General features: G+C 38.9%; 1 protein-coding gene across 1 annotated transcript; it reads left to right on the forward strand.

Moving 5' to 3' along the window:
• The first annotated feature begins 7830 nt into the window (after window positions 1-7830).
• On the forward strand, window positions 7831-8490 carry LOC122804769 (heat shock protein 30C-like). Its single transcript, XM_044074852.1, has one exon. The coding sequence runs from the start codon at window positions 7831-7833 to the stop codon at window positions 8488-8490; it is 660 nt and encodes a 219-aa protein (XP_043930787.1).
• Window positions 8491-12688: the final 4198 nt, after the last annotated feature.

Here is a 12688-nt window from a genome sequence, read left to right on the forward strand (position 1 = left end):
CTCTCAGGCTTACCAGGCATAAACTGCCTAAATGTCAAGCGTCCACGGAAGCCAACCATGGCTTCGTCTACAGCCACCTCACGATGCACATTGTATCGTGCCCTACATGCATGAAGTACTGCATCCAGTATTGGCCGTACGTGATGTAGCTTGTCATGACCCACAGCACCATGGGGTAGGCTCAGGCTGTTATCATTGCAGTGGAAGTACTGCTGAATTTTTTCAAACCTATCTCTGGTCATGTACTCTGCTATTGGGAAGCGACCATATACATGGTGCGTTTCCCAGTACTGCCTCAATTCAGGAACATGTACAATAGACATGTATATTCTGACACCTAGAAATGTGCGTATGTCTCCTGGGCACACAGGACTCCACCGCGTATCAACCTTGCCTGCTGCGGCCTGCCTCTGTGCAGCATAGCGATTGGTTTCATTAGCAATACAGGTGTATAGCTCCTCTGGGAACATCAAATTCAGGAAGTCCATCTCTGTGCTATCTGAGCCCAAGTGATCTATTGGTCCTACTGGCCCCACAAATTCCTCAATGTGTAAAGTTTGAAGATGTTTTTCCCACGTGATTTTACGTGGTGGGCATGCTCGGCGTACCTGACTGGGTCGCAAGGAAGAGTTGGAAATGGGAAAGGCTGAAGGGTTGAGAGATGATGCTCTCTCAATGCCAGTAGCAACTGTACTGCTTGCAGTTGGTAGTGAACTGTTGACACAAGTTCCCTGCTGAGGCACACCCATATCAGTCTCTGACAAGGAGCTACTTGGACTCATATCTAGAGGATTATCTCCATCAAAAGCACCAAACTGTGGACTACTTCCCACATCATGCACAGTCGAAGACACATCCACACCCTTATCAGCACTTGCAGTGCCATGCACTGTGGAGGACTGCATAGCTGTGTCAGTCAGACCAGGTGCTTTCGTGAACACAGATAACGGCATGTCATCATCTGCGTCATACTCTGAATGCCCTTGGTGGCCATAGTGTGTGGCCAACTTGTGTGTGGGCACCTTCCTTAGGTGTGCAAGTGGCACATCATCCTCACTGTCTTGGTCACTGTCATAATTACTGGTCAGGTCTGCTTTGGCAACTGGTAGTGGTCTTTCAGGAATGGCGGGCACAGGAGCATCATCCTTATCACAGGCAATGGCCTTTTCACGCAGACGTGCGAGTGGAATGTCATCATCTGAGTCATAATCATCATCCTCACTCTGGTTGGCATTATGTGGTACATCAAGGTGCATACTATTGTCTGAACCACTGCTAGAACCATCACAGTCAGTTTCTTCACCCAACAGGTAAATGCTGCTTGCTTTCTCCTCAACAGATGGCATCTTTGGATGGTGGCTGTGTTGCTTTACACTTGAAATCACACCTGAAAAACAATACAATACAACATTCAGATGTAATATACCTGCAGAGAGGCACGTGAAAATCTGCACTTCTACTTACTAGCATAGCTAAATACTCTTACACAGACCTTAAAGTAAACCACCAACAGGTTATTACAGAACAAGCACAACAGATCACAGAAAGTTTGAAACCACTCCTATTCTACAAGATTACCAAGAGGTCTATTATGAGCATTTAAAATGAAAAGAAACACTAATGTCCTATACTGCATGCTCCCAACTGCTTCACTTATCAATCATTATAAAACATTAAAGATTCATAATACAAAACCAATGATAATAATGCATACATCTCACTTTCTTAGTGTGATATCAACTTACAAATTTGATAAGACTAACAGGTTTTACATTAGCATACATTTTCTGAAGGGCCTGAAGTCCTGCCTCAAGCAAAACCGATTTTTACCAGTCACCAATCAGTAGTATCCACATCCCTTGCAAAAAATACACCTCAATAATATGGAACTTTATTTTCAAGATGATAACCACAGAAGATGGAAATTCAGCCACATAGGAAAATAAAAGAACTAACAATAGTGGGTGCAGGTTCTTTGTCGTCCCTCCACAAATTATTACCATAAACACAAGAAAATCCTGGTACTCACTATCAATGCTCCTACAAAAATATATATATATATGTATATATATATATATATATATATATATATATATATATATATATATATATATATATATATATATCCCCAGCTACTTCACACCCTACTTAGCTCACCAAACAGATCTCACTCACAAAGGGAGTTATATATTTAATGATAAATAAAAAAGAGAAAGACTATAATAAATAACGTAACAGAATGACTTCATAGTTCAAAAGCAAAGGAAATAAGTTACCACCGCAGTGCAGAATAGCCTCAAATACATACAACACATGAGTTTGGATATTGTCATTGCCTTACTGAAAAAAAATTATGATTTTCTGTCAAATGAGAGGATGCAAGGCAGTCAATAATAATATATACTCAAATTATTCTGAAAGTACACCACAAAGCCTCTTATTCTAGCCACTGTCTCAAGAAAAACAGCAATTGAAGATGTAATGTCTACAATTTTCCTCCTAGACTGCTGATATTTCTTGAAATTTTATTCAAGACATATGAAAGTAGTGTGGAGGGGGTGGGGGTATATTGCAATCACTGCAAGTGGAGAAAGAGCAAAATGTTAGTCGTGCATTCATCAATGTGATAACGACTTCTGCTTATGTGAATAACAGTGACAGCTGCTGACAGTTTTACCTGAAAAGTGACAATGACTCAGCGCTATATTGTAACTGCACTGTGCTAATGACTTGCAAAGTTATGCATGGTGCACTGTGCTAATGACTTGCAAAGTTATGCATGCCCAGACACAGGTGATAATTGTTGACATTCATTACATTACCTTCTGCAGGTGTTATGCAACAGTCACAATCTGTTATAAGGCCATAGTCAAATAGTACAACACTTACATATTGCTGTGCCCTTCGTACCACCTACATTCCACGCGACTGACAAAGCCAGGAGAAATGCATAAAAATATGGCAGCTCCATGCTGTCAGGACTTGTACTAGGTTTCTGTGACCCTACTTTCATATTTTGTAAATATCATAATTATTTGTATTATTTCTAGAGCTTTTCTCCTCAGGTGTCCACTGAAAATGGGCCCCTGGCTCAACTGGACTAACCTGGTTAACAAAATGTCAATAACAGTTTTTTTTTTTTGTCAGTCCCTGGACAATCACGTGTGTAAGTATCATCACCTACAATAACCTAAAATACCTGGAATACATTCAAATTGAGCATAATGAAAACTGAGCTGTCTCTATATGCAACATACATAACTGAAATTAAATTCACGAAACACCCCCTTCGACATGATTAAACCAATCTTGTTTATACAGTTGAAAATAAAGGTAATATCTCATTAGGATCCACTTGAAACCCTGATCTTGCACATACTAACAAATTGGCAAACATATTTCCTTCCCCTTTACCCACCACACAAGGTACCACAACTACATCCTTTCCATCCTCCATTATAACATCTCAAGGAAAAATCTTTTATAACTCGATATTTAGTGAAGTAACCACAATGACCAGTATCAAAAAAACACCACCTCAGTGAATTCAGTCAAATCCAATTGCAGCAGAAGGAAAACAACGAGGGTGGGGGGCTGTACTATTTTTGTGTAGAACAAGGTGGCAAATTCCATTGGTTTCCAAGATAGTGAACTCAGCGATCTAGCTATACCAGATAAGGACTTTTACAGTTCTGATGGCATCCATCACTTCTGCAATGATTTGTTCAACTTGCAATTAGCCCTTTCTGCCAATGAATACTTTAAATATTACAGTTCCAGTGAACACCCTGTGGCCAGTTGTGATTCCAGCAGAGTTGATCAGCATGCAGCCTGCACACTGGTGGGCTACTACTTTGTGGCCTAAACCCCCTTCATATTTCCCCCTCTTTTCTTTTTATAATTCAGTGGCCCATTGGGGTTAGCAGACCAGGAAGACTGAGCTGATTTAATTTCAAAGCAATTCCTTGAGGTAAAGATGGTTAAGCCTATACTGGCTGAACAATGACATCTCTCTGAGGTGACAGGTATGCACCTGGATTACACAGCAAGAGCCCAAAATGGGTGTGGTTATGCCAACTGGATGACATGTTTCAGTATGCTTTTACAGCTTATATAGAAAGTGTTTTCTTGGAATAGTATTTGACATTTGTGACAATGTTAATTCTGCTAATAAATTGGTTGCAAAGGCTTTTTGGCCTGGTTTTATGGCTCACTCAAGGGGACAAGATAATTTGGTTACTTTGATTAAATGGGTATAGCTTCCAAAAACAGACTTTGACAAGAAATCTTCAGCATTTGTCACTTATTGTAAAGCCATTTTGAGACATCACCATTAGTTCATTTAACTGAACCAACATTGCAGAGCCACCAAAGAAAACAAGTCAAATTCCAACAAAATAAATCTATAAACTGAATAAATAAGCACTCTGTACTACAATAATTGTAGAAAAAATATATCTGCTGAGACCTGATCAAGATGTTCTAAAACGGTGACACAGAGACATCAACATATAGTCAAATACAGTAGCAGAGCTGCTACATCTTCCACTGAGCATCACAACCGGGTTCTTCTACTTGTCTTTGTCTGAAGGATGCTCTAAGCATATGCTCTAAGCATATCTTACTACATCAAACTATTTCACATTCATCAATACTCATAGCGAAAAGACTTCAGAAGCTACCTACCTATAACCCCGCACAAACACAGTAAGTAAATAATTCTTAATGCGTTACCCTTGAGTTACGCCAATTCTTAGTCTATTTTACTGCGTGCAGCCTGCCCTCTGTCACTGCCTTCTAGGTAGCCATAGCACAAACTGTTAAACTGCAAGCCGTTTAAAAAAATGGGATTTCTGAAATTCTTCTGTTTTTAATAACATTCCATCTAACAGCAGTTCTTTTTCTTGAAGTACAGGGCTTTGTTATTTGCACTGCTTGATGTACAACAAATAAATGATTCTCATTATTGCGGTCTACATTTTGAAGAAGTTTCATTTAGCCACTGGCTTTCAAAAAAAAAACAAATTACATTTTTGAAACTGAAAAAAAAAATGACTTCATACATAATCAGCAGGCAAATTACTTGTCTGAAACCAAAGAAAAATGATTTCAGAATGCAAGCACATCCTTCAGCAGTACAGCTCCGTGGTACCCACCCAGGACTACAAGAAGTATCTGTTCATTGGCTACAATAAGCTTATTTTAGTCATGTAACCATGAAATTGTTGCTGTGAAACAGAAAGACATGTGTCAGGAAAGGTTTCAGACTTAACCTTTCTTCTGCTGTGTCGGATGTGCACTAGTGTAATGAAGTACAGTGTTTGAATACATAGGTTCCCTGTAAATGTTTGCTATGTATGTTTTACCATTAAAGTCTTTCTCTAAAAGTATATCAAGGAATGATATACTTGTATCATCACACTGAAAGGTAAACCACAAAAAGTCTGTACTATTATTAATGAAATTAATGAATTCCTCTAACTTTGGAATCTTTTCAAACAAGAAAAACCATCCAGGTATGTAGTGTAAAACCTAAGGGCGTCCTTATACGAGCCATTCATTACAGATTGTTTTTCCCAGTGCACCATTACGAAATGTGCAAACAAGGAACCACAATTAGAACCCATTGCCACCCCTCTTAGTGCCAGGTAATACTTACTCTCAAAATTGATGACATTATTTTTCAAAATGAGTTCAAGCATTTCCTCATATGTGTTAATTTTTTTCTTGTGCAATATTTTTTCACTTGTAAGACCTCAATAAACCATTGTATATCCAGTTCATGTGGGATAACGGTATAGAGGTCTTTAACATCTATAGTAACTACTATGTCATTATCGTTAAATTCCACCAAATTAATATTCTCCAAAAATTCCAGAAGTCTCTGCACACCTGCTGTCCATCATTCAGCAAACTCTTTAAACTAGTATCTATAAATTTTGCATAAGTACTAGTAATAGATACTCTTCCATCAGCAACTGATGTCATAGGTGGGTTAAGTATGCTCTTATGGATTTTGGGGATTCCAAAAATAGTGGTTATGACTGGTGAAGGTATACCTGAATAGTTAAATTATTCTATAGATATCTACCTTCTATAATCATGTGTCGATTGAACATGGTGTGATTACTGATAATTGAACCCACACTTTAAAAATGATAAACAAATCAATATAATCTACTGCTTTTATTTACTACTTCATAAAATTAAAAAAAAAAAAGGAACCATTAGACATGTTGCTATCTATGCTAATGCAGAAGGAGTCAATATAAGAATGCAAAACAGTTTTCACTTTAAAGCTGACATATTAACAGAAAACTTGTTAAAGATAAAGAGTACATGTTCTGTGTCTGTTCTATACATAAAGTAATGTTTTTTTAACACCAGTTTCAAATTTGTCAACACAGGAAGCATGGCTCTTAACCTCTTTGTTCAGGGACAAACCAAAATAATGAAGAATAAAGACGAACTTCGGGGACAGTTTTTAAATATTACTCTAATTCATTTACATAGATAATGGAACAACAGACTGTGCATTACCATGCATGTTCTGAAGAATAAGAAGTTTGAAGCTCTAATGTTTTCCACTATTGACTGACTGCAGTCTTCAGTGATTTTCAAGAAATTCTATACCGGACAGGCAACAAATAGTAGGAAAAATGGCATCAGCTGACAGCTATGGTGGGATATGAAACCTCAGAGCTAATACTCATTTTCTATTCCTGCTTTATCTGCTTAAAGATATTTGTGGGAAGTTGAAGGGGTGGGCATCTGTCTATCCTAGAAAGTAATGAAACCCATACACATACAGAAGAGCACACATTTTCATCTGATTTAGTCTCATTAATCCAACTGTCATTATGATATGGGAATGTGGGTGGAAGCTGAACACCCACATGAAAAGCTACACAAAAACTGAGACAAAGTGAGGCATCCTAGCCAATAACCAGTCCAAAAGGCAAAGCACTGTGAGACAGGGTTTTTGTGGATGCACTGTACGTCACTGGTATCCCAGAGTAAACCCTGTAAGACAGAATTCCGTAACTTGCTTCCAGTATTTTTATTCAGAACATGTATTTCAGAAATACTGATGTCTAATTTCATAAAAAAAGTAAACCATTTGGCATCATATCTCTCAGCTGTCCATGAGTTTGGCTAAGCGTTTTGTTCAGTCCCTCCTAAAACGGGCAATTTTGGGATCGTCCCTAATTATTTCTAAATTCCCTCTGATTTTGAGGTAAGAAACTGAGGGGTTGTGCTTGGAACCATTGCTAAATGATGGTTTCCAGGTCTTTGCGTGCACTGCACTTCCTAAGAACTAAACACGAGATTGTATGACTTCGCCGGATATCTAATGTAAAAACAAAATAAACACTATTGTAACCAGTTTAAAATGCAAGGAATATATTACGATCTACTGTTTCACACTTCAAATGACACGCACAGAATGTGTCGGTGGTCATATATTTACTGATAACGTACATTTTACGTGTGAAAGACGCTGCATTGTGTTTTATTACACATGAACTGTTTTACTTAGGCTGCTACTAATTCACCGGTTCGATCTATTTCTCCTGTGAGCTTGAAGTTTCCAGCAAGTGCCAGAGTTGTATTATGGAACCTGATACGAGGGTGGGTTACACAGCACCTCGTTTGCATAATGTATTCAAACCCCTCCTTCATAACTGACTGGTAAAGCACTGAAGATTCCGGAACTGTCAGGAATGCAAACAACATGTATAAAGGCTGCAGTGCTCAGCTCATTGACAGCAAATCTGACAACATAAGCACGCAACAGCAGAAGAAGGAGAAATAGCAAATACAGACACAATGCTACGGTACCCAGCTTTTCGAACTTCTTTCAGCCCTCTGTATGCATCACAGGAACCAGGGTTCACAGCTTGGCCATTCAGCCTGAGCACCTTTGAACAGCTGGAAAGGGAACTGCAGACAGACCTGCACCAAATGAGGCGAACAATGAACTTTATGAATGAGATCTTTCAGCAGCTGTCGGACGATGTCCTGGAGAAAAGAAAACTCCCTGTGGACAAACTGCAAACTAGAAGGGAAAAAGATCCAGGCAGCAGAATACAAAATGATGAGAAGGGCTTCTCACTGTCTCTGGATGTTAAACAATTTTCCCCAGAAGAACTGAAAGTGAAAGTAGATGGTAGAAAAGTCACTGTGGAAGGAAAACATGAAATGAAAAGTGAGGATGGTGAAACAGTTTTCTCTTATGAGTGCAATCAGTTTAAGAAGGAAGTCCTGTTACCAGAGGATGTGAATTCTGAAGAAGTAACTTGTTTGCTGTCGCACAATGGTGAGCTTGTCATTGCAGCCCCACGACTGTCCTCACCAGCTGTGACAGGTAGAGACATTCCCATCTCTATCACCACAGACAAAAGCAGTGGAAAGGAAGATGAAAATGAGAATGCAGATAAAACGGACAATAACAGAAAGCAAGAAACCTCTTCAAATGAAGGAAATTAAGTTGCAACTGCACAGACTGCCTAGCTGTACAAAGACTGGCATTTCTCTTACGTAATGCTCTGTGCTTTACTACTTGAACAATTAAACTACGATTTTGCCCTTGAACAAGCCTAGAATGCTGTCATATATTTCATATTTTTAAGAACTTATTCTTTTGTTCAAATGTACAGAATTCTCAGTGGGCAGACATTCAGCTTAGCAATGCTATTTTGTATGATTCACTCAAAACTTTATTTTACCACAATTTGCCTGACCTCGAATTGCTTTTGTATGTCTTCATGTTTCTTTATTTCTTTAAATTTACAGTAATAGTCATGGATGTTTTTTTTTTCCTTTCCCACATATTTTGTTAAATAAATAAGTTGCTGTTATATTTACACCCGACTTAACTTTCTTTCATTTCTCAAAATGATGCAGATTGTAAATCATTTTTGCTTGTCATTTAGGTTACTTAGCAAACGTACCCGAGTGTTAAACTGCAGCTGGACAGGAACTGGGTAGAGACATGTGAAATAATGCATTAGAACTGGATTTCTCAGATCTTGTAAATAAAGGAGTGGCATGAAACATTGTGGAAAATACAGTGATTAATTAACAGTACCTGCTTCACCGTCCCCCATGCCCACACATACAAACTTTCAATCAAACCAACAGTGTAAGCAAAATATGGGGTGACGGTGGTGCAGCGATTAACGTTGTCGCCTCACAGCAAGAAGCTCTCCGGTTCGATCTTCGACTGGGGTGTCTTCTGTGCGGAGTTTGCATGTCCTCCTTATGGTGATGTGGGTTTCCTCCGGGTACTCCGGTTTCCTCCCACATCCTAGGCGTGAGTGCATGTGTGGGTGTGCGGCGTGTGCCTTCTGTACAAGGTTGGGCGCCGGGCTGGCAACTCGACACCGTCAAAACTCCACTGCCACTCGTGAGCGGACAAGGTGATTCGCTGTGGCGACCCCTAACCGGGAAAAGCCGAGAGCGAGTTGATCAGTGTAAGTTAAATTGTTTGGCACGAACTTCTGTCTCCTAAGAGTCAGTCACTGTGACATAAGTTTAGGAGTCTTTTTTTATATAAGAAGGGTAAATGTTATTAGTAGACTAACAAACAAATGATGTGTGCAAAGAAAACAAAAAAAAAAAAACAATAATAAAAAGCTACTTTCACGTGGCATGCAGTGTTAGGCGGGCCATATATGCGCGCGTAGCACACACACAATACGTATTTATGTCAGACATAGTACTATAACCCAGTAACAATATCCTCATAGGCAAAAACAAATTCGAAAATCCTCTAATTCTGCACTTTGGAAGAAAACAAATGAAAGCTTACTTTTTATTAAATTGCATTAATAGCATTTATGTTATGCCTTATACAGTTTGATACCCTTCAGATCATTCACTCATTCATGCTTTCATTCTTTTATGGCAAAACATAGGGTTAAGGCAGTATAAAGCAATACGCCGGGTACTAAATGTTTAACTAAAAAAGTCAGCAGCCGCTCGGAGGTGAGCCCCTGCTTCGAGCACAATAACTTTTACAAAAAAAGCGTTACAAAACTCCGGAACTTTAGGCAACTTTTATTAAAAAAAAAAAACGCAAGTTTAAAAAGCGGTTGGCTGGCGCCCCATGCACCCATGCCTAAATCAGTATAACAGTTGTAAACAAATACAGGAAAAACTGTGTATGAAAAAAAACAAGTACAGTACCTCACAAATTTGGTTGGGAAAGACAAGGTAGTTGCTGAGCTGACCGGGAACTCGAAACTTTAGTGGCTGAACGGGAACTGCTCGTACTGCCTAAATGGCGGTCCGTGAATAGAGGATCCAGTAGCAGGTCAAATCTCCAGTTCTTCGCAAAAAGAAGAAAATACCTGCTGCTGGACCCACTATTTATTAGGGGCGAACAAAAGAAGCTTGGGTATGGGGTGGAGGTGTTATGCAAGTGGTGGCTCGGAATGCAAGAATCCGATTGGCTGCCACCACTTGCTTAGCAAGAACTTTTTAAAATGATTTTTCTGCAAAAACTTCAATGTGACCTTAATGTTAAAACACACTGAATCGTAACTAGATATGATAAATTACATATTTAGTTATGATTTCAGAGTGTTTTACATTAAGTTGCACTAAAAATTAGCAGTACACTTTCTTTCGCTTGTAGAAGCACTCGGGGGGAATGGCTTGAAAACTGTATCTTCTCATGGCGCGCTCGGCCTTAAAGGCACAGGCGCCATGAGAAGGCACTCGGGGTGAATGAGTTAAGCTGATAAACAACTGACAGGTCAACAAGAGTTCAGTTATACCAGTAATCAGTGAGCAAGGCCTGCTCTTAAGCATATTGTATTGTTACAATATTAGTAGCATATAGTATTGTAGCAGCATGTCAGATCAAGCAATAATCAAACATACACAGTGGTATGTGGCTCGAGGCATAACAGAAAACAGGTAGACTGTGTGGATCCGTCACAGACCACCCCTTGCATCGAGCAACGTATGCTGTGTATCCCTTATGAGAGTTAAAACTGACATCAATTTGTATCTCCTCATTTGCTTTACAGTAAATGCAGCATGATATTAAGCAAAATAACACTGAAACTATTGTGGTCAACAACAAGGGATGCAACAACAAATTAAACCACAATGAAGCTTTAGATGGCCACATAAAAATATCATACCAATACGAAACAGTTATATCCTGTATTTCATTTGCAATTTTTACAATGGTACCTTTGTCTTTAATCATTTTAATCACTGTTTGATGTGCATCATTCAATGTTTTATTTAATAGTTGCAACACTTTTTGTCCTTCCTGCTTAATCTATTGAAAGTCCGGGTGGACTAGAGATGGCCATCTAAAAGTGTGTAATGGTTCTATGCTAGCATTAAATGTGATGTCCATCCAATCTAGTCAATCTAATAAGTTCTCCAGTACAAAAATCAGTAATGGCATGGCTATTACTTTTACAGTATCCTCCACCGTTTGTGATTATCCCATCACTCCAAGCTAATTTACAGGAGGATATCACACAAACTGTGGTATCATTTGGTTGGTAGATGTCCGTACCCTTTACTACATACCTGTGCCAAGTGCATTCCCCAGTTCCATTATGTAAGTATGGGTAAGGCTTCCTTTTTACCATCATGCATACCCACCCCTGGGGCCATGTCTCACAACCTGCCAAATGAATGGGTACATCATTATAATCAATCAAAGTAGACTCAATTTGAGTTACCCACCAATTATTTCCAAATTGCAAGGGCAATGTAACAAATTGACAGACCTGCTTTGTCCCTTTTTTACTAGCAAGGTAGTCAAAAATCAGTATACAAGACTTATTTTCACATGTAAAGTTTATTGGTTTCAACCAATGATATAGTTGCAGTTCTCTTTGCCAATGGGTTGCCTTTTTAGCCCCCCAAATTTGGGCAAATTGTAAATATTGCTGATTAGCAGCCAACTGAGATAGGATACAAAAGGTCTGATTTACTTCTGCTGTGAGATTATTTAAAATATGTTCTGTATATGTATTAGCATGTTCAATCCACCTCCACATGACAGTTTGAGTTAAAATACTGTCTACAGTTCTTTGTCCCAGTTCGAGATCATGATCTGCTAGTAGTTTAAAGGCCATATTTAGGTCAGTACCCAAACGACCTAATTTGCTATGTAGGGTATCTATATCTACACTGTTTAAGAATCCAGTCCCTGTTCTGACTCCACCTAGTGCAGTACCTAGAATACCTGTAACATCACGTTTATTCCTTTTATATTTGTAATGTCTATATTTGATATGCAAGGAATTAACTGGCCATAATTTCACAATTTTACAATTTGGATACCTGGTAGTAATATCAACTGCTTCATGTTAATTATCATTTTAATACATAGTATAACTCTAGCACTACTTACAGTTTTACATCTTCTTGTATTCCTCACCATGTCCCAAACCATCAAATATAGTTGAACTATTGTCCATGGCATATATCTCCAAACTTGGAGATAGGGTTTCCGCGGTGTCATTTTCCCTTTGAAATTCAGCTATGCAGGAGGAATCTAATGGAGACTTGGCCAGTGGAAATCCCGACTCATTTAGTCTTTGGTATAAACCTACAAAAGGGTTGAAAGCACACTTTTCAGGGTGTCTATCACAGTTTAGTCTACATACAGTTGTGATGTTCTCCGTCTGAGTGATACTCTAAGTTAGGG

Source organism: Protopterus annectens, chromosome 6.part0 (assembly GCF_019279795.1).
Source record: "Protopterus annectens isolate FY-2018-M chromosome 6.part0, PAN1.0, whole genome shotgun sequence".
In the NCBI taxonomy this organism is placed as follows: Eukaryota; Metazoa; Chordata; order Ceratodontiformes; family Protopteridae; genus Protopterus; species Protopterus annectens.